Genomic DNA, 27,091 nt, shown 5'->3' on the forward strand with positions numbered 1-27,091 from the left:
TTGCAGTATTGCAATGATTATGTTGTTAAAGTGTAATCATTGTTACTATATATTTATACCAGCTGCTAAATTACTTAAGTCAGTATTCAACTACGCGTGAATCAATATATTACACAGACAATGAAGAAGGTTACGCATAGTAGAATAGTGATGACATTAAGTAAAATCACAGAGCTACTACATAAATATATGATGTATTCCTTCATATTTTATGTACATTTTTAATTTCCTATGAATATTAATATTGAAGGAAACAAGCGCATCAGTAAAACTTCCAAAATTTTCTATGGAAAACATTGTATTTTTAGTGTAAACTAAAGGCAAAAATCCTCTGTTGTTGCCAGTAAAACAAGATTTTTTTGTTTTGTATTTTGCGGAAGTACTAAAGAACTTTCCACTATGATACATCTCAGACAACTCTTAATTCCGTGAAATTCCGTGAAATGTCAATGAAATTATTTACAAATGAACTGAACAGTCAATATTTGTTAACATTTTAAATGATTCACTTTACCTTAAAGAATACTGAAGTAACTAAGCTGGCGAAAAATCTTCACGTGCTTCTTAAAGAAACCAGCTAATTTTCCTCTATTCAAAATTATTTCCGGATCTCATGTTGTGCAAATATTTACATAAGTAATGATAACAGAATGTAAACGTCGTGACGACGCTGTCATATGTAACAGAGCGATCATATTTTATCAAAACCTGTCTCATGACAAGCCACACAAATTGCCCAGAGTTGTTTTAAAAACAGAATACCAGCCGCGCAATCTTTATTCTGTAATTTTATCCTTACATATGACTTAATGGTGCTTTTAGATGAATGTATAAATTGTGAAAGCATACTTCGACACGCTGTGCCAATATTCATTTCCTAGTTGATTACAATGCTCTTGAAGGCGATGAGCATCCACAAGTGGATTTTGTAAGAAAATCATAGTGAAAAATAACATCTGCATAAATCGCCTTTGCTGAAATATTCTTAGTAATTTTCACAATTTTAATTACAGAATTAAAAATTTCTTGTACTTTGTCTACAAAGAATTCCAGATGGGGGCAGTGTTGCCACTCACTATTTTACAAATTCCCAAGATTTTGAGCAAAAAGTCCCAAGATCCCCCACAGTCGTTTCTGGGGGACCCCTTTGTCATGGGTACACGAGTTTTATTGTTACGCTCGAATGATGGAGGTTTTTGTATGTCTGGAGCATTGCGATATTAAACAGTTGGGATTCTCCAGTACATTTGTTTATATTTCAAGTGTTAAGACGGTAAATTTTCTAAAGGTCCCCGCATTTTTGAGGCTCTCTTTGTGTTGTCGAACAACCCACTAGCCCTGTAGATCGTGACTAAAACACCACACGAGTACATACGAGTACATACGAGTAACATACGAGTACATACGAGTACATACGAGTAACATACAAGTACCATTGAGCTCTATAAGACCTGGAGGGGCTAAGGGGCCTGGACCCCGTGGTCAAAAACATGGCGGTAATGGCGGATTTTGGTTGTCAAAACTTCCACTTTGAGAAAAATTTTTAACATTCGCTCCCTCCCGAATCCGGAACTCTATTACTGCTTATATCAATGACAACCAGCGAAAACAACCACGATACCGTAAGCATAAAATATTGAAAATAATGCTTCAGATTTTTGTGAAATAGACACACACATTTAAATGAGGTAAATCTACTGTAAAATAACGTATGTTTTGTCAAGTAATGCTTTAGCTATGTTAGAAATAAATATCAAACGGCATTCTTTACACTGTCAATGTGTCGTTAAGCTTTAATGCATAATCCCATGCGCAATACTTGTGTTTTGACTATTTTTTAACAGCTTCGTGCAACTGTCTTTCTTGAATAGATGGGTAAATATTAGTTAAAATGTCCAAAAAGGAGTTAGAAAAAGTTAGCTTACCCCTACGACTTAAGTCGACTGGAAATATATTATAAGTAGGTATGTATTTTTTGAGTTTTTGGTAGGATTGATTCTGGGTGTCTTATAAGGTATTATGATATTCTGATAAATCTACTGAGAACTTATGAAGAAAATATCTTGAACTAGGAGAGCAAAAGAGCGAAATTCAGAAATTCTATAATCATGTTGCTGGTTCTGTTTTGAGCCAAGATATTAGTAACTGGATTGTCATTGACAACCATGGATCTACTACTGAACAGAACTACATTAATTTCCCATTGAAAATACGATTTCTTAAATTAAAGTGCATTGGTTTCTCTGACATAACACTTTTCTTATTGCTGCATGAAGGCAAACCTGTTTAAATAATTATAATGTAGGTGAAGATATTTAGCATGTTGTATAATTGTTATTATACAGACATTATTTATAATATTATGGCCTTGTGTAATGTATGTCAAGAACTTATTAACTCTCAAAAATGCTAACCTTCTTGCACTACTTTTCTCTTGTGTCCTTACAAATTACAGTTACCTATACTAATTTTTCTAGGTTCAAACAACTTGACAAATTTTGAATTTTACATTATGCCTTGGAATTTTCTTTTGTCTTTGGTAAAAATATCAGTAAATGACTTAAAATCAAGTTTATCTAAAATAGTATTTTGTACAAAATAACTATACATAATTGGAAAAGTCTCATGTTGAAGGAATGTGGCTTCTTTTACTAGATTGCTACTCTTATTCTTTTAAATGATATCGTAATTCTTCAAAAGACATAAAAAGTTCTTTGTCATCAATTTTTGCTTCTTCCACATTCAACTTCATTGCAAACCAATGCATCTTATGTGAATTTTTAATCACCTGGAATTGAAAAACATATGGACTTTGTCAGATGATGCAGTACTGTATTTAATGTTTCATGCATGTCATGATAAGCTTTGCTTGAGCAAATATTTCAAGGTAGGAGCAAAATTTGGCACATTATTGAACAAAGTAGTTTTTATCTTGATTTTGATGTACTAACCTGTTTACTACACTGTGTAACAAACAATTCATTTACAGAAACACCAGATGGCATTCATAAAACTTTTAGCATAAAGCAAACCATTACACACCATCATCATGATTGTCCATAATCTGTCAAATTGTCCAGGCTAGCTGTTTAATACAGGTATTTTTATTGTCTGACATGTACCAAAGAGCTCATTAATTAATCTTGCACTGCATTTGATTTCAATACAGCTCTGTCCTTAATATTTGCTTCATATTTTCAGAAAAATATCATGAAAAAATCCTCCATTTCAACTCAGTTGAAACAAGGAGTTTTAAGATATGCATATCTCGATAAGAACTGGTTGCTTTGCCTCGTCTAGCAAGCGATTAAGTAAAACAAATAAGAATGGATAAACATAACTTAAATTATAACTTAGGAGTAAAAACATTCACAAAATATATACAATCACACTTCAAGTATTGACTTAAAACAAAACACTGAACACTTTAAATGGTAAACAATCTTACGTTGCTTACCGGTATCATGAAATGTTTCCTTTTCTGGCATTACTTCAGCATCCGTCTACCAAACAAGTTTGCAACATGTTTTAAAGATAAAATTTCTAAAAGTTTTTGTGTTTGGCATTGATATTTTATATAATCGCTATTGTGGTTGTCAAATCCGGGTGGGCGAAAAAAATTTCATTTTATGAGCCCGCGTCTTTCCGCTGACTTTGACAACCAAAATCCGCCATGTTTTTGACCACGCGGCCGCGCGCTGATAATTTATAGTAATTTTGTTGACGTTTCCCCTCCAGGTCTTATAGAACTCAATGACAAGTACATACGAGTAACATACGAGTACATACGAGTGACATACGACTATTTTCTGGTCAACAAATGATAAACAACACAATTTCTTCAATACATTGATATTTGCGTTTATTTTTCCATGTATTTGTGTGGACTTTGGGGCAACCATTCGATGGATTTAAATACTGAAAAGGTATTTTACTTTCATACTACATTCATTTGTATGTTTTAGTTGAATTTGTTATAGATATTTTGTCGATGCGATATGCCAGTATTTGAGCGCTTTTTGACACACTTTCACCTAGGAAATACATATTTATGAAAGCGATTAAATAAAAAACGTATAAATAATGCTTTCAAAACGTGCTATATGAAATAAATGTACATTATATATATTTGAATTAAATGAGAGTTGCACTGAGTTACGTATCATATTATGCGTACAATTTCAGCTTACTTTTAATGTTTTTAAAGTTCTAGCTGATATAATTCAGTCTTTTAACTGAGTATCTTAAAGACCAAAATGAATGTACAATCGCTTTCATAAATATGTATTTCCTAGGTGAAAGTGTGTCAAAAAGCGCTCAAATACTTGCAAATCGCATCGACAAAATATCTATAACAAATTCAACTAAAACATACAAATGAATGTAGTATGAAAGTAAAATACCTTTTCAGCATTTAAATCCATCGAATGGTTGCCCCAAAGTCCACACAAATACAAGGAAAAATAAACGCAAATATCAATGTATTGAAGAAATTGTGTTGTTTATCATTTGTTGACCAGAAAATAGTTGTATGTCACTCGTATGTACTCGTATGTTACTCGTATGTACTTGTATGTTACTCGTATGTACTCGTATGTTACTCGTATGTACTCGTATGTACTCGTATGTTATTCGTATGTACTCGTATGTACTCGTGTGGTGTTTTAGTCACGATCAGCCCTGTATTAAAAATGAGACCATATAAACTGTAAACAATTTTTGTTACGATTGGCGCTCCATAGTAGATCACTAAAGGTGTTCTTAACTATCCAACTATGGTCTTCTCTTAACTAGATGGGGCTCCAGGCATTCCCTAATCAAAGACAAATTTTGAAATTTACGATTTAGGTTCATCAGAAATAAGATTTCGTGCTTTTTTAGGACCTTTTCGTGATCCTGTTCTAAACAATTTGGTATAAACAGGAAACAAGTCAGGAAGGCAGGTGTACAGTAAGATAAATAGAAAATACTTATTCAAAAACAGTATTACCATACACTGTTATCAAAAAAATGAGTCAGAATGACCAGTGTATTTTCTCATCCAAAAATGGCTTCCTTCTGGAAATCATAAAGTATTGGCAGCTCCAAAGGGAGGAAAAGATGCAAAATTCAAATCTTATTAGAAAATGTAAATGTTCGTAAAAGCGCCATTGTGACTTTACAACATGGAAAATGTTTATAAACACATGTTTAGAATAACAAATTACTGTTCTCATAATTTCTTCTTTCGTCGGCTATCACGTACTCCGATTCATCATTTTTTTGCAAACATTCATAGTTATTATCTTCTATATTCATTTTCGATATGTCCAGTTCTTGATACGTTTTATCAACTGTGTCATCCTTTGGTCTCAATGATTGATAATTATCTTCTTTATTCATTTTTGATAAATCCAATCCTTGATAAGTTGTATCAACAGAATTTATCCTAACTTCAGATGGATATTGAAATTGTTGACGTTTTTTACAAAACAAATGTCGACGATATTGAAAAACAATAGAAACCAAAATTCCAACGATAATTCCAGATGTTAAAGTTATTAAAATAATGTACCATTCTGTTTTGTACTGTTTTATTCTCTCATTTTGGTCATCACAAAGAACGTTGTCTAGAGAAGAAGCATAGAACTTAAAAATATGGAAAAAATCAAAAGAGTTTATTTGTATACAATACTAAAATACATATGATAACAAGATTGGAGCATTTTGATTGAGCATTGGATAGATTGAATTGAGCATTTCCATTAAGTGTAAGGCAAAGGTCGAGATGTTAATTGCATTGTGTGGCTAGGGCTAAAGTTTGCTATAAAAGAGCCATATGCTTAAATTTTCTTTTAAGGATTTTTAGCATCTCAGGTAGCGCATGCAAATTGAACAGAAAGAGCTAATAGTATTTTAAACATAAAGATGATTTTAAAGCATTGTAAATAAATTACCTTTCGTGTTGCAATCAGTAGATGAATATTTTGAAAGGGAAAATGATGTTGGAGATTCATATGTTAACACATTTATTGGAAATCAAGTCAAATTATAATGTCAAAGAGATGAAAATGCTGACAGAATACTGAATGAAAGAAATATCTATCGAAAAAATGATAATAATCGACCAAAAAGAACAAATCAAATGAAAGAGTGAAACTCATCTATCTCAAAAATTGATAAAGTAAGATTTTATCATCATTTGCGTTCAAATGGTAACTGCCCCGAATTTTTCGCATTTGTTCACGTTTCAAACGTCACGTTTGTCAGGCGAAACGTCGGGTTTCAAATTAGAAACGTAATGTATGCTTAGGAAAGTTTAACGTTTGAGGAACAAATTGAACAGGTTTTGGTCATGTGATTAACATGTTTATACGATTTTACAATGATAGAATGCTGTAGCAACTGAAAATTACATCTGTGTACCTTAGGCGATTTGCAAAGTTTGATAATTGACTATATAATATAAGAAAGAGCTGATTCAAACTTAAAAATCCGCGATTTGAACAAACGTAACGTTTACAAGTTGAAACCCGACGTTTCGTCTGACAAACGTGACGTTTGAAACGTAAACAAACGCGAAAAATTCGTGACACTTAGCAGTTGATAATTTTACCTTTGATGAAAGTAACATTTTAATTTTACCTGTGATGATAATAAGATTGTTAACATCAGAAAAATCATTTCCCAGCTTATTTGTTGCTTCACAACGATATGAACCAGCATTACTGAAGTTGAGAGAATTAATGATGTATGTCTTTTTATTACTGATAACTGCACCATTATGATAAATAGTGTAGGTTGGTTCAGGATAACCATCTGATTCACAGGTTATTGTCACATTTTGACCTTTTTTTACTGACATTGGACTAATGGTAATATTGGTTTGTTGTGGTGGATCTGTAAAGAATAAAATTAAATTCAATATTCTACACAAACATTTATAATGAGATCTGAAATGCTGTCTGAAATGCAGTTACCAGTTGATAATTTTACCTTTAATGATAATAAGATTGTTAACATCAGAAAAATCATTTCCCAGCTTATTTGTTGCTTCACAACGATATGAACCAGCATTACTGAAGTTGAAAGAATTAATGATGTATGTCTTTTTATTACTGACAACTTCACCACTATGATAAATAGTGTAGGTTGGTTCAGGATAACCATCTGATTCACAGGTTATTGTCACATTTTGACCTTTTTTTACTGACATTGGACTGATGGTGATATTGGTTTGTTGTGGTGGATCTGTAAAGAATAAAATTAAATTCAATATTCTACACAAACGTTTATAATGAGATCTGAAATGCTGTCTTACAAACTTACAAGTAGGTTTCACTGTTACTTCAATAGATTTTTCATCTCTAAAACGTGGATCATTATAACTTTGTGCTTTACATCTGTAACTTCCACCATCATTCACTGTAACATTAGTGATTACTAATGTTTTATTTACAACTCCAACATCACCAATTATGTTGTTATTTTTATCATACCATGTGACATTAGCAGGAGGGTTACCTCCTTCACCTCTACATACGCATGACACACTACCACCTTTACTCACAACCAGAGGAGTTGAACAATTAATTAACGCGTTTGGTTTAGCTGAAAACAAAAACAGAAAATTTTCCGTCAATATTCAAAAAAAAGAAAATGAGTACATGGTAAAAAGTAATTGATAAATAAAATCAAGTTTCTTTAAACATAGCAACCTCCATTAGGAATTTAGGAAAGCAACATTCTACATAACTTCGATAAGTTTTATTGACTATAGGTGAATTGCAGCCAATCCTCAAGGAGTGAAGTACAAAGTTATTCTCTATCTTGGTTGAAATTTGAATCGTAAACACGAAATTTCCTTTGTAAATTCAGCCACATGTTATATATAAGAACACATTTTTATGACAAAACAAACCAATAGTTCATAATTGTCTTATTTTTATGGCATTGAGAAAAATTTGGAGTGCGGAGTACTGAGTGTTTGTTTACAATTGAGAAATTTTTTAACTCCACATTTTCCACCATGCTGGGGAGCTGGATAGAAAATGTAGAGTTTCTTTATAAGCGTTTGTTTAGGCTTAGTTAAAAATCATGTTAACTATGGAAAACGATGCTGATAGTTTACGCTTAACAATCCAATAATAATTAAAACAGAGACTTTGTCGTGGTGACAAGTTTGAATATCGCCTTAAAGAGAGCAATTGTAATGGCGAATGGACTGAAACCAAATAAAAAACCACGAAACCCCAAGATACCGAGAAAAAAGCTAACCAGAGAAAACAAAGAAAAAATCAAGAAAAAATTAAGAGTTCGGAAAAGAACTGTTTTAGAATTAGAGCATTAACCTGAAAATTCCGAAAATAATTGTTTTAGAAATTTAAGACACAGCAAAACAAATTGATCAAGTCCTCTAACCGTTTGACAGAGGAGTGCATATCAGGCAATGGCGCGTTGTCAAATGTCGGTAGGTATGAAATTATTGATGCTTTAACATGTAAGCAAGTAAACAATGAGAAATCATAAGTTGGATTATATATCCACTGTTCAAACACATTTTTGGTAGGAGTGCATCACAACTCGTTGATCGATGCACATCCTGTAAAAGAAGAACTTGGTGGAGATGGTAAACCCATCTTTGTAGCCACAAATGACCTTTTCATTACATACATGTATGTTGTTTGTCAAATGGATGTTGAAACGTCTGAAATCAAGTGCATTGAAAAAGCAAGAAATGCAAAGTCTAGCGTGGTTAATATAGAACGCAGTTAAAAATGCTGCATGAAACTGGTAATTGACCTTGACAATCTTCATTGTAAGACTAGTCGCAAAATTCATAGAAACCATCGCTATGCTTCTGACCGTGTACTTGGTGTGGCAAATAGAAGATTGCCATTCATTGAAATCAACGAAAGTTCAGACAGTTGAAGTATAAAAAAGTGATGAAAGAACTTCATTGACTTATTTCACTTACTGATTTCACTTACGAAAGTTTGTGGCAAAGTCAAATAAGGACATTCGTTAAAACAAATAAACAGAGTAAAACGAGGAGCAGAACATATATAAGTAAACAGGTATAACAAAAACATTTCACTATAGAAATAGTGAAGACAAAACAACAAAACAAATACTGAAGACATTATTGAAGCCAGCTGACTATTGAACAACATGCAAGTCATACCAAATAGTGTTTTCATAACCTGTGCTGCCATTTGAATTATGCTGACTTGGAGTCTAAGAGTTGAAAAGCCACGACATGGGCTCAAGAAAAAAGAAAGGTATTCAACATTGTTTGTATTTCTTTTAAAGACGACAAGGTGATTTTGGCTGATGAGTTGGATGAAAGCTTCGAAAAACTGTAAGCAATGAAGAAAACACACTACAAAAATAGTTCTTCACCAGTTGTCAAGAAGATTTTCTCAAATTTAAAAAGTAAAGTTAAATTGGCAACGCTTAGTAAGGCACATGATTGTGTATCTTCAACACGTGAAAAGAAAGAGTCAATACTTCTTTCAAATGGATTTCCAAAGAAATTATTAATTTAAGCAAATTGTTTTTATCTATCTGTTATTCATCAAAAGAAGATCGTGTTTATTGCTTATCATGTGTGCTTTTTGAACACAAATTCCCAAGTAAATGCTCAAGACTAAATGTTCACCCTTTCGTCATTGGAATGATGCTGTAGGTAAATTTAGGCAACATGTTGGAACTTACATGGGGGGAAAATGGGACCACATGTTTCTACTTCCCAATTTTGGATAATGAACGATCTAAATTGTCAGGTGTAGCTCAGCCAATTGAAAATTTCTTTCATACCAATGTGAAACAAGAAATTTAGCAAAATACAAAAATTCTTAAACCTATTGTTGATACAGGTCACGAGGAAAAACGTTAATTATTGAAGAGGATGCATGTAAAACTTGCTGAAGAAGTCAAAGTCGAAGAAACTAGGAGATCTAATCCTCCCAGTCAATCATTCAAAGAACATTATAAACTAACCATCACTATTCCTTTATTAGACCATCTTCAAACATTTTGAGCACTAGGTTTAACTTGGATAGTGTTAATGTGTACCGAGGATTATCTATCGTTCCCGTCAAAATGATGACTCTGTCGGACAAGGAGAGTGATTGGAAAGAACAGTTTAAAAGTGTTGCAAAGTTCTATCATGATGATTTGCCCAATCCCCTTTGTTTAGATGCTGAATTAAAGGCAATGGTGTTTATACTGGGAAACGTACAATGGGCCTTTGCCAGATAACATCGTCAAAACACTGAAGCATGTAACATTTCCAGGATTTGAAAATATTAAAGTTAATCTTTGCATTTTAGGTAATGAATGTGAGAGATAAATTTCATCACTAAGGAATCTAAGAACCTATCTTAGAAGCTTTATGATAGAAGAGCTTTTAATTTGCTTGGCTTTAATGCAAATTTATCCAGAAATTATTTCTGACATTGAAAGTGTGATTACCAAGTCTGCTGAAGATAATATCCGTTTATTATTTTCTTAACGTGTCATTGATATTTACTTTCCTGCAGAAATTCTGAGAGCGCAAATGTCTGCTATAATGCGCTGTAGCTGCAGGAATTCAGTCTGTGCAACTGCCTGCAACCAAAGACTGTCGCTTAATGCTCTATGCCCGGAATCACATGACTGCTTTGCACTATGTGTTTCCTGCGCATGCTGAAGAGCCCTGTCATTGAACGAAACGGTTTATGCGCGTTTGTGCTCGATAATTTGGGAGGAAAAACTAAAAAACAGGTACGTTAAGCGTACATGTATCGGCTCATTATGCTTTGCAAATAGCAAAAATAAAAAGCCCAGAATCAAATTATACTTGTCGAGATAATAAAATATCTTTGAAATTCAGAACCAACAAAATGGACATTTTCGAAGTGTTTGAGATTTCTAATCTTTCTTTCATTTTATACTTTATATGTCATAACAAAAGCATTTTGTTTTTCGTGTACAAATAGCTCCAAAATGAACCAGTAAATGCGAGGAATACTAAGTGTTAAAAAATTTCCAAATTTTTGATATTTATTTATGAACCAGGTAACAGTTTTTCAACTTTCACAGTTTTAAAAGCTGTTTCAAAAAATATGAATCCTTTTCTTTGATCAGTGATTTCAATGTTTAATTGGGTTTGATACAGTTTACAGCTTGAGTAATTTTCATGTGATGATAACATTATGACCTTGCCATCAAATCTTTTTATAACACTTGAAATTCCCACTTTACCTGCTAACTTCTTCGCACTTACAATCAACGTTTCTAAACCTGTGGCAACTTCATCAGCGCTACTATTGACAAGATCATTAGTACCAACATAAATAATAATAGTACCATATTTATTATGGGGGATCTCCAGGACATTTTGCTGGATGTCCTTTACTTTTGCACCACTGAAGAAGTGGTAGGTACATTTACCTCTCGCTGCCCAGGAGATCTTTTTTGGATCTATATGTTTCAGCATTGAGTCACCAATGATAAGAGTTGATGCAGTTGAATAATTATGAGTTTTTTGGTCAGTTATATCTTGGTCGTCATTAGGAGTGTCAATTTTTTACTTGGTGAATTTTTCCTTCTGCTTATTGCGCTAGGCAATCAGTTGGACTGAGTTGACTGAGTGAGGCATACTTCCATTGACGGTGTGCTAACTGTCGGAGCTACGTGACTTTCTTTGTGGGATTTATCGTGGAGATTTCCAAATCTATTTACTAGAGGATAAGGATTAGTTGTTGGTTTCTGTTGATTGGTCTTGGGCTGATTCTTACGATTGACATGTATCCAAACATTTTGATTGTTATCAAGGAGAGACAAGATTCGATTGTAGTCTTCTCTTAGCATGCTAATAAAAAATTTCAAATGGTCAATCTCGGCTGCCATTTTTGCGTTGTCGACTAGAAGGACGGCTTTTTCGTTATCATCTTTTTTCGATTTTTCTTCTAAAGTACGTAGACGAGTGAGGATTTGGTCGAGTTTACTTGCATTATCGTCGATGTCTAACTTTTCTGAAACAATTTTGTCTGTGCTGGTTAATGTTAAAACAAATATCTCAACACCAACCACGTGCGCGCAAAATTTTGGTTCTTTATCATTAGGTTCGGTGCACTTTTCATTTTCCTTCGTCTTGTTTCCGTTATCTTTTGTCAGATCTTTCTGATGGAATATCTTTTTCCTTGGTTTCATCTGTTTTGGGCAATTTCAGAATCAAGCTTTTAACATCAGCATCTGTAAGCGTGGATAGACTGTTCTTTGTTCGGCAAGACATAATAGTGATATGACCAGTTGATCAATTGATATCAAATTTTATACCACAAAAATCGAAAGTGGTATCAAAAACTAATTTTTTGTCCTATACTCAAATGTAGTAAAATCTGTGATACAAGCACTTTAACATAGATTATTCAAATCGAAAGATGTCTTATAATTTCCTTTTTAAATTAAAACAAAATAAAACAAGTCTTTGCATTTGTCTTCGTTCAACGGCTCAAGTATTTAGCTATAGGATTCCAGACCGAGGTCATACATCGTATAATTACGCCCGATGCTACAGCTACTCAGATTACATGAAAGGCTTGGATAACCCCGCTGTTAAGTTTAAAATAATAAATACAACTTACTTGCAAAAGACACATTACAGATAAGTCAATAGGATTAGGAGTTAGGTAAATTTATAAACACCAATGTAACTTTGTCTAACATTCTTTAACATTAGAGTTGCAGGTTTAAAAACTTCAACATCTAAACCAAATGACTTAAGGACTGATGTATCATATTTTAGGCCTCCATTATTGCCACTTATTGTTACAATTGCATGAGTTGCAGAAGCATTGTCAAATGTCCTAAAGATCCAACTCCGAAAAAGAAAGTTTGCAACGACACAATAACTGTAATAAACGTTTCTTCGGCGAAATTTTCAGATCAAGTTTACCCCATTAAATACTCAGAACAATGCATACAACACAAGATTGAAATAATTAAAACTTACCAGCAATATAAACATTTGCTTTTGATGGAGGAGTAGGAGGAGTAGTTATAATTCTAAATGTCAATTCACCATTGTAACTTTGATTTACATTCTTCAGCCTCAAAGTTCCAGGTTTAAAAACTTCAAATGCAAAAGGTCGTGACAAATAATCAGGTATGTAGCTATTAGCAAATAATCTTGCAATTTGTTGAGGAGAAGATGAGCCACGAGGTGTAAAACTCCAACGCCACGCACTAATGTTATTGTATCTGCAAATTATCCTGTGAGAAGTTCCAGGTAAAAATACAAATCTTTTACCATCAGGTGGAGATGTTATTGTTCCTGAAATTGAAATTTAGCTGATATCTATGACTGATAAAAAGATAGTTTAGGGACAAAACACATCTTCTACTAACATAACAAAAGTAATTGATGTTTTTAATTCAGGTTCTATTTAAAAATTGTGAATAAAAAAAATAAACTAATTAAATATTACTACTACAACAACTAAAAATACATCAAAAATCATTTAAGTAAAAAAAAAGAAATGGATATTTGAAGTTAAATACCTTTGGCAAGACCAAGAAATGTGATCAATGTAACAGTCGAAAATACTAAATTTGTCTTTACCATTTTCACTAAAAAATTAAATGATGAATTTTAATGCTTATGATCTTTGAAAATAAAATCATGAGTTAACATGTTTAGTGCTGTGAAAATTCCGGTTTTTCAGCTCCGGCTTGTCAATTCTGAACTAGTAAAAATAGCCGGCGCTGCGGCCCATCTCCAGTACACAGAACTAAACATGGTGCATCAAAATAAGTAGTAATTTCTACTCGTAAATGGGCAACATTTTGCGTAGCAATATGTTCCATTAATTCTACCACAGAAAAATCTTTATCATTGCAATAAATTTTTTGTGTTTTAATTTGCTTTATAAAATAAAAACAGTAAAACGTGTGCACTGATTGGAAGGCTGAGTTTGCATTAGCCTGGGTAAATTGATCGGAGCTCAACCTCAATCAATTAAAGAGATTTTGCAAACATCCATTAAAGCCCTTTGTAGAAAATTAAAACGCAAACCTTGAAAGTCTTATGCAAACCTCAGAGATCTTTGTGAGAACGCTCAAGCAGGTGCAAAACCTGCTTTGCACTGATCAACTCTCAAGTTCTCCAAAAGGTCTCCTCAGTTTACATAAGCCTGTGAAAACAAAGTTAACACTTTTCTTTCTTGAGTTGATTAGGAAAGCATAAGACAAACATAAAGACTGTTTCCTAAAGATTGTAAATCATTGAGTACATTTACAACTCACTTTACAATTATTTTAAGTGACCAGTGGCATATCTTTAGCTCTGCTATGTAAATTATTCATGAGTTCACTAGCTGTAAAAACAATAGATTTCAAACAAATGAACAATGACAATGATCTGAAATTTACATAGCACAACCAAATTTGAGGGCTAACTTTCCTAATGTTCTTAACAGAATAAACTTGAAATTTAAATCATTTAACTATGTAATTAAAGTATTTCTGTCTATACACAAACTACAAAAGAAACATTGGTTATAGATGAGGATTGACATTGTTTTAGCAAAATGAACTTTAAGAAAAGACAGTTAGCTGTACAGGAAAGTAATTTTGTGTAATTCTTAAGTAATAGTGAACAGAAATTCTTCTTTATTCAACTACAATGCTTTAGTTTCGAATGAATTTTTACCTTTTACTAACTGTTTGTAGCTATGGCAACTCGAAGTTAGTTTAGTTTGCAACTCGGTCCACAGAAAAGCCCAGAAAAGCCCACAAGCATATATTTATTACAGGATAAGAATTAATGTAATTGTAAACTGTTTACGCATACTTTTACTATGTTTTGATGTTTTGTCAGTTGAATTTTCATACTATTGTCAATAAAGACTGTGTTATGTATACTGTGCTTATGACTGCCATACAATATAATCTAAGCATTCCATCAACACAAATAAGCCCAAGAAAGAGGGCATACAAATTTATATAAGTTCAAGGCTTATGGGCAAATGTTTACAGTATGATTCATGATAAAATATAGTGATTGTTAAGCCCATGGAGGTAGGGTAATTCCAGCAGAAGGGTTACATTAACAAGCAAGTTACCCTACGTCAAATTGCTTTAATTGTAGCATTTACATGTGTGCTAGGGTAACCCTGAGGGTTAAGGTTTCCATATCAAATCGATAAGGTTACCACAACAGTTGGGTTATGTTTTTATGTCATAAACCATAAAAATGTTTGAGATAAGGTAATGACTGCTCACCAGCCAATGACGTCACAACCGCTCGAGACAATTTTATTAAAATTTTATCCAAGATGGCGAAATTTATAAAACTTTTGCTGCAAATATCTCAGCAACAAAATATTTTTGAAAAAAAATTTTGCATTTTAGTTGTTAGACATCACAAAGTTTCAAAAATATGCCATAAAAATTTTCGTTGCCAATGTCCTTTAAATTTGCCAGAAAACACTACGCTGGCGCATGCGTGCTTCGTCATTAATCATAATCTTATTCCTGAATGAAACTCAATTCGCGTTTACATGAGATTAAAACTAAATTTCAATCCGGAATGAAAATAGGAATGAACTCGATCTCGATCGAGTCACGTTCATTCCGGATTGAAAGTCATTCCGGATTCAAGTAAACACCCCCTAACTAAACAATACAACAGGAAGTACAGAAATATTTTCAAGAATGAAAGAAGAAATGAAACCCAACATACTCATTTAGTATTTAATGTAGTGTTTCGTCTTGGTCTTTTAAATTATGAAATTCAAAATGCATCAAAATTCTTAAAAAGCTTTCTTTAAAGCGACGTTGTGTACCATATTATTGAAGGTTTTCTCGAATTCAGACAAAAATTTGTCTTCCTTCACAAACACAACTTTAGTATTGGCTAATTTTTGTTTGGACTAAGAATTCTCGATAAGAGATTCGTTTCAATAGCGCCTGTCGAATTACATGAATATTTACGCCAAAACTTTACAGCAAAACAATATTTTCATTTAAGACAACAAGGACAAGTACGTTATTCCACTAAAAATACAGCAAAACGTAACATACCCCTGTAATTTGGTTTTCTTCCGTGAGAATTTCAGAAAGACTCAATTTTCTGCTTCGCAACGTTTTTTAACGTTTTTTCTTTTCGGGGTCACCAATTTAGCGTTACATATAAATCTTTCGTATGAGCTCCGAACGTGAGTTCAATGTACTAGAACGCTATTAAATTTTGTGATTATTTTATTCACTAGCGAAGAAGTTACTTACAACAGTCGTGAGAGTTCTATCTGTTAGAATTTATTTACAGGCTTTTTATATATTTGGTTAAAGAAGGTGCAGTTTTTACACAGCGGATAATGTACTTGAAATTTGAGTAGTTTTACGTAATTATAAAGTTAAGTGCGTAAGTTTAAGTAGCGCGTTTGAGTAAGTGTAAGATTGGCTATTTCCTCTATTGCTAATACATGAATCTAGATGAATGATGTACGCACGTGATGTACGTCACTACAGTTTAACGTACGTGATGTCGTTGTTGATTATGCAGTTTCGATGGGCGTATTTCATATTTCTGTGCATATATTCACTCAATATAGTGGTGATCTAAGTGGTGATCATTAAACCAAAATACATTGAATAAAATAGATGTATTTAATCAGTGTGGCCCACCGTGACCAGACTTTCTGAAAGTAAAAACCAAGCCAAGCTCCAAAACTTAATAAATCAATAAAAAATTACCGAATTCGGAGAAACAGTTGTTAAACAAATTCACAGGTTATGGCAAAAAATCAAACGACAAATGCATGTGGCATTAGCAGGAGGGTTACCTCCTTCACCTCTACATACACATGACACGTTATCACCATCATTCACAACCACATGAGTTGAACAATTAATTACCACCTTTGGTTTCACTGAAATTAAAAACAAAAAATATTCCTTTCTTAAATTAGTTATGAAAAAGAAAATTAATAATGAGAATATTCGTTAGTGTTAAGTGCATTTTCTTCGGATTGTTGGATCGATGCCCTAACCAGTCACAAGCGAGCAGGAAGCACGCTTATCACTGGCTAAAAGTCCAAATTAGTGGAAATTTTCCACTAAACTGCTATCCAATGAGATTTTTGGATTAAGCCATTGCACTATTAAGCAATTTGCTTACTAAAAATCTTATTTGTAAAAAAGACTTTGATGTTGGAAAAGAACAACAACAAAACAATAATCACTCAACTTTCAAGATGTATATTATTAATAAATTTTGAAATTTTGAAAGTCAATCGCGTGACCGACTAGACCTAAAGAATATTGACTTATTATGAAGCCTAAACAACTATCATTGGTCTTCGAAGAACTATAAACAAATCATAGTCGTCTAAGGCTCTTGATAACCTATTTAATGAGGATATGCAATTGCCAAAGTTAACAGCTAGGTGACGACAGATGCATACGTCAGCGCAGTAGGCAGCGAAAGGGGCATTTGAGGTGTAGGCTTAAGAGTCAATCATAATTGGCAGTGGTAGTCTTTTACCACAACGAATCTAAATCTCGCCAACAAAGAAAAATATATAACTATCTTCATTGTTCAGCACAATCTTGCACTATCGTGTACAAATGGGATAAAACTGAATAGTCGTAATTTGTTCATGTACAATGTAGAATACTAGCCCAAAAAATTGATGAAGTAAAATTTTAATTTTACCTTTGATGATAGTAAGATTTTTAACATCGGATAAATCATTTCCCAGTTTATTTTTTGCTTCACAACGATATGAACCAGCGTGATTGAAGTTGACAGATTGAATGATGTATGTCTTATTATTGCTGATAACTGCACCATTATGATAAATAATGAATGTTGGCGGAGGAAAACAATCTGATTCACAAGATATGGTCGCTTTATGATCTTTTTTCACTGACATTGGACTGATGGTAATAATGGTTTGTTGTGGTGGATCTGTAAAGAATAAAATTAAATTCAATATTCTACACAAACGTTTATAATGAGATCTGAAATGCTGTCTTACAAACTTACAAGTAGCTTTCACTGTTACTTCAATAGATTTTTCATCTCTAAAACGTGGATCATTATAACTTTTGCTTTACATGTGTAATTTCCACCATCATTTAATGTAACATTAGTGATTACTAATGTCTTATTTACAACTCCAACATCACCAAGTATGTTGTTATCATTATCAAACCATGTGACATTAGCAGGAGGGTTACCTCCTTCACCTCTACATACACATGACAAACTATCACCTTTATTCACAACCAGAGGATTTGAACAACTAATTAAAACATTTGGTTTCACTAAAAAAAGAGAAGATATCGTTTTACATAACCACTATCTAACAACAATACAGTATAGAACAAAAATATTTTTAACCATGAAATGTTGAAATGTTTGTTACATCATTTCATATGATGGTAAAAACTGTTTTTTATTGTACGAATCATATTTTTATGATTTCCTAACAACACAACAGATATATGAAACATTTTAAGAGAAACATGATTTTTTTTCATAGTAAACATGGGTTTCGGCCAGCTTATACCATCTTCAATACAGAGGAATGAGAAATATATTCATATGAAATATGTTACAGGTATCAAATTACTGAATAATCTAGAGATACGTAGAAATTGAAGATGCTGTTGATGTGATGAATTTGTTTGTTTGACTTTTTTAGTATAGAGAGCTTCTTTAAGTTTTAGAGTAAAATAAAAGGCAACCGATGTCCACGATGCAAAATCATAAATTGTTGTAGTTAGTTTTACATTGTAGTGAAGTGTGAAGGTGTTTGTAAATGTGTAAATTCTTGTTGGAAGTTGTGTGTTCTTTGATGAGTGTGAAGAAATGGCGAGTTATCTCCTAAATATTATAAGGAGAATTACATCACGCAAAAGAATCGAAAAGAAAGGAAATAGTGTCTTTCAGTGGCTTTTATTTTGTGGGAGGAATTTGGCTTTAACCTCTGGAATTTTCTCAAAGGAATAAACTACTTTAATGTCCACATAATTACAGAAGCGTCTTGTACACTTTCGTAGTTTTTGCTGGGTAGTTTGTAATAGAAAGACTTGGATTTAGATTTGTTAGAATAGTCTGTAGTTGATTTGACTGGTTTGTATGTCTGGTTTTTTCTTCACATTAAAGCATTCGACAACTTTTGTTTATGAAATGTAAACGAAAAAGAATTGCGTTTTGAGGTTTCCACTAGTGTGTTTACTTCGTTTTAGTAGCCGTTTGATGTACCGTTGATATTGTTTGTCACATCAAAAATAGATATTATCCCAAACAAGTCGCTCTAAGGCTTAAATCTTTCCGTCCCAGTCATGTAAAAGATGCATAATCAGTCATTAAAGACGGAAATTTACCATTGCTCTTGCAAAAACTTCAATTTTTATCCTTAATCCCTGAAGTGATCCCTCCAAAAAATATGAACACTGACCCATTTCATTTACGCATGCTTTGGCTAATATTATGGAATGCCTTACTGTTACAAAACTGCTTAAAGATAAAATCAATGTACAACAATACGCATGGAAAGACCACTGTACAACTGATGAAGATGAATTTGAAGCAATTGCGTGAAATGAATGAATTTGATGAATTTGGTAGCTGCTCAACTTTTTTGCAGACTTTTAAAAAGGCTTCAATTCAATAGACCACAATATTTTACAACATAAGTTGGAAAAATGAACGTTTCTCCTGATCTTATTAAAAGGATTAAAGCTTTTTAAACTATAATTAAAAACAAATTGTAAGAATTGGAGATGCTTTGTCTGAATGAAGAGCAATAATGGAAGAGACACAAAGTTACGTGTCATTTTAATGCAATGTGATGAAAAAGAGATTTACAGCACATTGGCCTCTAAGAATCAAGTTTGTTAAAAATATTTTCATCCTCGAGATTTTACGAAAAAATTACCTACAGGATAATGAACATTCATGAATTTTTAGTAACAATGACATGAAACTAAGGGGCTGTTCATACGAGCTCATAATATTTTTATAAAAATTACAATTGCTTGTTAAGCGCCACAAGCCTGTCATGTTAAAATTCTCAAAGATTGATTGTTATAAAATTTCAAAATACAAATAAACTTGTCAGCAATTTTCAGTAAGGCCGATTATTCAAGAAGCCAATCAATTTCTGTAGGGAGGATACTCTGGCAGCAGTGATGATGATGGTGAGTTTGAAAATGTGAGTGGGGAAATCGATGATAGTGATAACAATGATGATAACATGTCCATAGCTTCAATGCAAACAAGTAAGCCGAGTTTGAGAAAAACTTCATTTGTTGTGTCGGAAACTAGTGTAACATTTACTGGTCCAAACGTCGAAGCCCCAGTGAACATGGAAACAAAAACTCCTCTTCAATATTTTAAGCAATTTGTGAGTGATGATATGCCTCAAAATTTGGTGACAAGCACCAATGAATACAGTGTCCAAAAGTCTGGAAACTCAATAAACATTAATAAGAAAGAGATAGAACAATTCATTGGTATGTTTTTTCATATGGGCTTGTAAGGATGAGTGGAGTTCGACAGTATTGGGAATCTGCTACTGCATACAGTTCTGTTTGTGATGTCATGAGTCGTAATCGATTTCAGCTTTTGTTGAGAATGCTTCATTTTGTGAACAATTCGTTGGTATCTGACAATGACAAGAGAGACAAATTGTGGAAAATTCGACCATGGCTTGAAAAAATGAGAGAAAACTGCCAAAAACATATTCCAGAAGAGCACAATTCAATTGATGAAATGATGTGTAAATAGAGAGGAAGGACAAGTCCCATTCGACAATATATCAAGAGTAAACCACATCCATGGGGATTCAAGGTCTGGTGTAGAGCAGGCGACAGTGGAATATTGTACGATTTTGATGTTTACCAAGGTGAAAATGGGAAAAGAAGTGAATTGGGCCAAGGAGCCGATGTAATACTAAACCTGACCTCAACTTTAGCATACCATGCCAATTATAAAATTTATGCAGATAATTTGTTCACAAGTTTCAAACTTCTCCTGCAACTAAAGGAGAGGGGAATGCATTATACTGGTACAAGTACGAAAGAATCGATTGTCAGGATATAACTTGAAGGAGGAAAAGATCTTGAAGAAGACGGTAAGAGGGCCTTATGATCACAGAGTTGAACAGAAAAGCAACATTGTTGCGAGTCATTGGTTTGACAATAAAGCTGTTACACTCTGTTATACGCTTATTGGAATTGAGCCTATTATGCCAGCTGAGAGATGGGACAAAAAGAGGAATGAACGAGTCAAATTGCCCATGCCAGCAGTTCTTGATCAATACAACAAGCATATGGGTGGAATTGATCTGCTTGATTCATTTCTTGCTCAATACCGTTTCAAGGTATGACCACGCCGGTGGTACACAATCTGTATTGGCATTTTTTGATGGTGGCAATTGTAAATGCATGGAATTTATACCGGCATGATTACAGATTGCTGGGACTTCCAATAAAGGAAATGATGAACCGTCGAAACTTTCAGGCATCTGTTGCTTCATCGCTGGTGCATGTAAATTCAAAACGAAAAGTAGGCCGACCATCAACGTCAAGCATTCCATCACCAACCCCGCAACAACCAAAGAAAAAACAGCGATTGCTTACTGCTGATATTCAGAATAATGGCTACTGTCATTGGCCAAAGAAAAGTGAGAAACGTGAGCGGTGCAAACTTTGCATGAAAAACAAACAAACACTGTGTGTATGAAATGTGACGTTAGACTTTGTTTTGTTGAGGAACGTAATTGTTTCTATGATTTCCACCAGTGATAGCATTTCAAAAAACATATCTTTCTTTATTCTTAAAAACCTTGTGTTGTGTTGACTAAAAAAATTATACATTTTGCCCTGCTATTTGAAGTGCATATTCTTACAAACCATTCTGAAATGCATAAAGTTATCTTTTATGCCACAATGAGCCCGGTGTTACATATATGTCACGTAACACAATGAGGCTAAAATAGGACCTAACAACAATTTTTTCCCCATTTCAGCAAGTAATGACTCCAAATGAGTAAAAAAGTCAATGGAAATAATTTTAGCTATAGAAAATCACATTGTGGGTTCTACAGGGTTAAAATGATCGATATAAATCATATTATAATTATATTAAATGTTCAAATAAAAAAATACCAATTTCTAAAATTGATAAAAACACAAAATAATAAAAAAACAGGGATGACTTACTTGCAACGAAAACTCTGACTTTGGATATAAAAGGAGATAACGCACGGCCCTTTCTTGCTAATTGAAACTCATATGTTCCATCATAACTATGAGTGATATTTCTTAGTCGCAGCGTTGAAGGTTTGTAGGCGTCATAATTTGGAGGAATTTGTCCACTTAACTTTATTACATTAAAGTTTTCAAAGACAATGGCCAAAAGTGTTTGTGCTGAACCATTACTACTACCAGTGAAATACCAATCTCTACTGTCCAAATCATTTAAATTATCATTAAATGTCCACGTTATATTGTGTTTTTCTCCAGGTAGAAATGTAAAACTTGTTCCAGAGGGAGGTGATTGAATAATTCCTATAAATGACAAGAAATAAAAGATAAATGTATAAAATCTAATAAAGTTTAATTCATTTTAATCCATTAAATATCAATTATTAAATGAAAACAGTAGCAAAGGATAGAGAACAGAAACATATAAAACAAAATTAACAAATAGATAAAGGCTCGAACTTACTCCAATTTAAGGAAATTGCCATTTCAATCGTAGGTGGCCCTCGGAAATTACCCCCGTGCCAAATTTATAAATTTATTTTCAGTGTCTAAAAATGAGGGCATTATGTCGTCATTGATAACAATTTATATTTTTCGGAAAAAATTCAAATGTCAGAGCCTTTGCTAGCTGAGTAAAATAGTTTAGTGCTATAAAAAAGAGAAGTCGTTCCATTCCTGATGACTTTGATGTTAGTTTAAAACTTAAAAGTAGTTACACATTCCTGGACATTTTTTTGCTTTTTTTTTGCTTGCTTTGAACTTCTTTAACTGTTTTCTTTAATTGTAACTAATTTTACAAGTAAAGGGATGAAAGAATTTTTTTCAATTTCAGTCACATTGATATCATATAGCTAGATGTGCACAATAAAAGGCACGTTTTGATTTCCAGAAGAGGCCCCGATGTGTCATGAGACAATGGCAAATAAGTCAGTCTGAGCCATTAAGAAACATAAGAAACGTCTTATTAATCATAACAACGACTACCAAAGCTTAATAAGCATTAGGCTCTTCAAATGAACATACAAAGGCAGAGGAATTCAGGTTTTTGAAGGTGTTCCACAAAGACACCACACTTATAGAGAGAAAAATAATGACCTTGAAATAAACTATTGCAGTATTGCAATGATAATGTTGTTAAAGTGTAATCATTGTTACTATATATTTATACCAGCTGCTAAATTATTTAAGTCAGTATTCAACTACGCGTGAATCAATATATTACACAGACAATGAAGAAGGTTACGCATTGTAGAATAGTGATGACATTTAAGGCTTTGAAGCAATATGTGGAGAAAATAACTCATTTCTTTAAGGCAAAAAAATTGAAAATGAAGATAAAATCGCTCTATTTGTTAAGTCTTAGGAAGGAAAGCGTAGAAAGTTTGACGAGTTAAAAGATATTGTGAATGTTTAGAAATTCAACACGGATGTAGGGGGATGAATTGATATCGATATCAGAATATTTCGAATTTGGTGTTCATTACATTACTGCTAAGACATCGATTAGTCTAGGACCTATATCACAGAGGATATGTACACCCTGCATAGAAATAAACCACGTTAAAATTCAGACTCAAACTTAATAAGATTGTTTTGTTCCCATGAAAAACATGGTGAATACGGTCGCTCCTGAATAAATTTTCATGAAGTCTGTTACGCGAAATTTTCTTATTTTTATTACGTAAATGATTAATTTAATTTTCAATACTCCTAATAAAAATTGTGGCATTTTTCATTTTGTGGATGAAAATTTATTTATTTATTTTAACTATTTTAGGAGGAGAGTTTACTGACTGACACAGAGACATGTTGTTTACTCACTGAAACACTGTACACAGAGACATGTTTACTCACTGAAACACTGTACACAGAGACGTTTACTCAATGAAACACTGTACACAGAGACGTTTACTCACTGAACTAACGTTGGATGAAAATTACGCAAGAAATGAACACTCTTTGTCTTCTAAAATACTGCCAGGTATTGCTTTTAAATTATTTCATTCAATACAGAATTGATTATGGTCATTGTACACAAAATGAAGAATTAAGTGAGTATTTTAGTTAATATACCTTAAAATTCTAAGTAAATTCCACAGTTTTATTTGACAAAAATAAACATTTACTTCCTTAATGATCTAATAAAAATAGTGACTACCTTGACAAGATGAAATCCACCAGAACAAAACAAATGAAAGGAAGCCAAACTTTGCCATCTTGTATTCTGTCTATAAAGGTAAAGTGAAGATGCAACTTAAGTAAAATCACAGAACTGCTACAGAAATATATGATGTATTCCTTCATATTTTATGTATATTTTTGATTTCCTATAACCATTAATATTGAAGGAAACAAGAGCATCAGTAAAACTTCCAAAATTTTTGATAAAAAACATCCTCTGTTGTAGCCAGTAAAACAAGATTTTTTTGTTTTGTACTTTGCGGAAGTACTAAAGAACTTTCCACTATGATACATCTCAGACAACTTCTTAATTCCACAGGAAATTCCGTGAAATGTCAATGAAATTATTTACAAATAATCTTGTCCATCAATATTTGATAACATTTTAAATGATTCACTTTACCTTAAAGAATACTGAAGTAACTAAGCCGGTGAAAAATCTTCACGTGTTTCTTAAAGAAACCAGCCAATTTTCCTTATTTCACATTATTTCCGGGTCTCATGTTGTGCAAATATTTATATAAGTGAATGAAAAGAATGTAAACGCCTTGACAACGCTGTCATATGTAACAGAGCGATCATATTTTATCAAAACCTGTCTCATGACAAACCATGCAAGTTGCCCAGAGTTGTTTTAAAAACAGAATACCAGCCACACGATCTTTATTCTGTAATTTTATCCTTACATATGACTTAATGGTGCTTTTAGATAAATGTATAAATTGTGAAAGCATACTTGGACACGCTGTGCCAATATCTATTTCCTAGTTGATTACAATGCTCTTGAAGACGATGAACATCCACAAGTGGATTTTGTAAGAAAATCATTGTGAAAAATAACATCTGTATAAATCACTTTTGCTGAAATATTCTTTGAAATTTTCACAATTTTAATGCACAATTAAAAATTTCTTATACTTTATCTACAAAGAATTCCAGATGGGGGACTTTGGAATCGCCAGGGCCCTGGGAAAGCTTGATCCGCCCCTGCTTACCCTATTTTTCTTACCAATGATCTTATCCTGCAGTTTTTAGCTGAAAATACCAAACGTGGCTAGATTGAGAACGTTTTTGACGAGTCCCAGTGGGCATGTACCACTGAGAAATTTTTGATTTCGTAAAACAGTGAATCAAATGACAAATAACCGAGTTGTCCTTTAACTTTTATCACTTCAACCCAAGCAACTTCAATTCAAATGGTTGGACTGCAAACTTCTGTTTAGCAAAGGACTGTACATGGATGACGTCAGACGACTTTGCTGTTTTTAATCGAGTATATTAGAGATTAAAGTTGCTTAAAAATAGCATATACCATGGTGAATGGTCAAAATAATAACGTAATAGTTCTTAAAAGAACTGTTTAAAACCAGAACACTAACTCAACAATTCTAAAAGAACTGTTTTTAAAGCTGAAAAAGACACTATGCATTTCGGCAGACTACTCATCAGAGAAAAAACACCAAAATAAAAACTTACAGGCAATATAAACATTTACTTTCTTTGTGTGTCAGCAGTATTAGCTACGATAGTAAATGTGTAAACACCACTGTTTGATCGACATTCTTTAACATCAGAGTTTCAGGTTCAAAAACTTGAAATGTTAAAGGTGATGAATCATATCGCGGTTCACCATTACCAGTTATCGTTGCAAGTCGTTGAGCAGCAGTAGCACCACGAGGGATAAAGGACGAAACACGTGCAATTATGGATGAGGTAACTTCAAATCTCCAAGTTATATTGTGAGAAGATCCAGGTAAAAATACAAATTTTTCACCATCCAGGTGGAGATATTATTGAACCTAAATTTATCAATTGGATATTGCTATATCAAAATTAAATCATTTGTGGAAAAACATAGACGCACAGAATTGAAGTTTTTGTTATTGGTCACAAATACCAAATATTTCTGCAATTGATGGAACTGCTTTCAACTTTTCGTTCTTTATATACGGAAATATTAGCGCCTTTCCCATCATTATACACCACAAGTAAAAAATATTGATTAATCCATACGAAATTCAGTGACATGTTAATATAAATGAAAGTATAAGTTTGAATGAATGAATTGCTTAATTCATCTTTCTTAACGTAGAAGTTACATGATTCAGTTTATCACTTTATCTTCAACGTGAGAAAATTGCTCCTATTTTCATCAACAACAGGTAACTTTCTTTCTTCAAAAGGTTTTCAGGTCTCATGGTGAGCAAATATTTATTTTTTTCTACATGGTCATGATACATTTAATTCACCTTTAATTGAAGACAACTGAAAATCTTTCTTGTTGACTTTTGATGTTGTGAATTTGTGATAAATACCTTTTTGATTATTTGTTCATAACTATTGACTGCATTTAATGTCTGTAAAACTATTCCCATTGTAACTAGTACACAGAAGATAAAACAAAACATTTTTCATAAAATAAAATATCATTCACAAACAATTTAACCCTAAATACAGCGTATGTTCTTCACCGGCGGGTGCTCCATTACTTAATAACTGCTGACGACGATATCAAAGAAAAACATCTTAAGACCTTTGAATGTAAATGTATTATAAAGTGAAAGTTATTGCTCTTGTTGTTTTAGCATTCAGATTGAGAATGAAATATCAAAACGTTAACAGTTTTATTGTTGCTTCCGAATGATGGAGGTTTTTGTATGTC

The 27,091-nt window shown here is 32.9% G+C and overlaps 2 protein-coding genes across 2 annotated transcripts in view; both read right to left on the reverse strand.

Moving 5' to 3' along the window:
* The window catches only part of LOC124452309 (hemicentin-1-like), a 275,710-nt gene extending 259,283 nt beyond the window's left edge, over nt 1–16,427 (reverse strand). The window contains exons 1-3 of the mRNA XM_047002889.1: nt 16,051–16,427; nt 13,528–13,596; nt 12,980–13,300 (exon numbers count right to left, since the gene is read on the reverse strand). Of these exons, the coding sequence (XP_046858845.1) occupies nt 12,980–13,300; nt 13,528–13,591 (385 nt within the window). The 5' untranslated portion in view covers nt 13,592–13,596; nt 16,051–16,427. The remainder of the gene's footprint in view (nt 1–12,979; nt 13,301–13,527; nt 13,597–16,050) is intronic.
* On the reverse strand, nt 5,003–18,265 carry LOC124451708 (neural cell adhesion molecule 2-like). The gene is made up of 5 exons (XM_047002329.1): nt 18,247–18,265; nt 18,017–18,054; nt 6,976–7,230; nt 6,625–6,879; nt 5,003–5,609 (listed from the first exon to the last, which is right to left on the reverse strand). Exons 3-5 carry the CDS (start codon nt 7,193–7,195, stop codon nt 5,191–5,193), a joined length of 894 nt encoding a protein of 297 aa, XP_046858285.1. The 5' UTR covers nt 7,196–7,230; nt 18,017–18,054; nt 18,247–18,265; the 3' UTR covers nt 5,003–5,190.
* Nucleotides 18,266–27,091: the final 8,826 nt, after the last annotated feature.

This window comes from Xenia sp. Carnegie-2017, unplaced genomic scaffold (genome assembly GCF_021976095.1).
Source record: "Xenia sp. Carnegie-2017 unplaced genomic scaffold, XeniaSp_v1 HiC_scaffold_24, whole genome shotgun sequence".
NCBI classification, from domain to species: domain Eukaryota; kingdom Metazoa; phylum Cnidaria; class Anthozoa; order Malacalcyonacea; family Xeniidae; genus Xenia; species Xenia sp. Carnegie-2017.

Coding starts and splice junctions, on each gene's coding strand:
- LOC124451708 (XM_047002329.1), bottom strand. CDS start 7,195: ATGTCAGTAAAAAAAGGTCAAAATGTGACAATAACCTGTGAATCAGAT. Junction 6,880..6,975: donor CAATCTTATTATCATTAAAG/GTAAAATTATCA, acceptor TATTCTTTACAG/ATCCACCACAACAAACCAAT. Junction 5,610..6,624: donor CAATCTTATTATCATCACAG/GTAAAATTAAAA, acceptor CTTCTTCTCTAG/ACAACGTTCTTTGTGATGAC.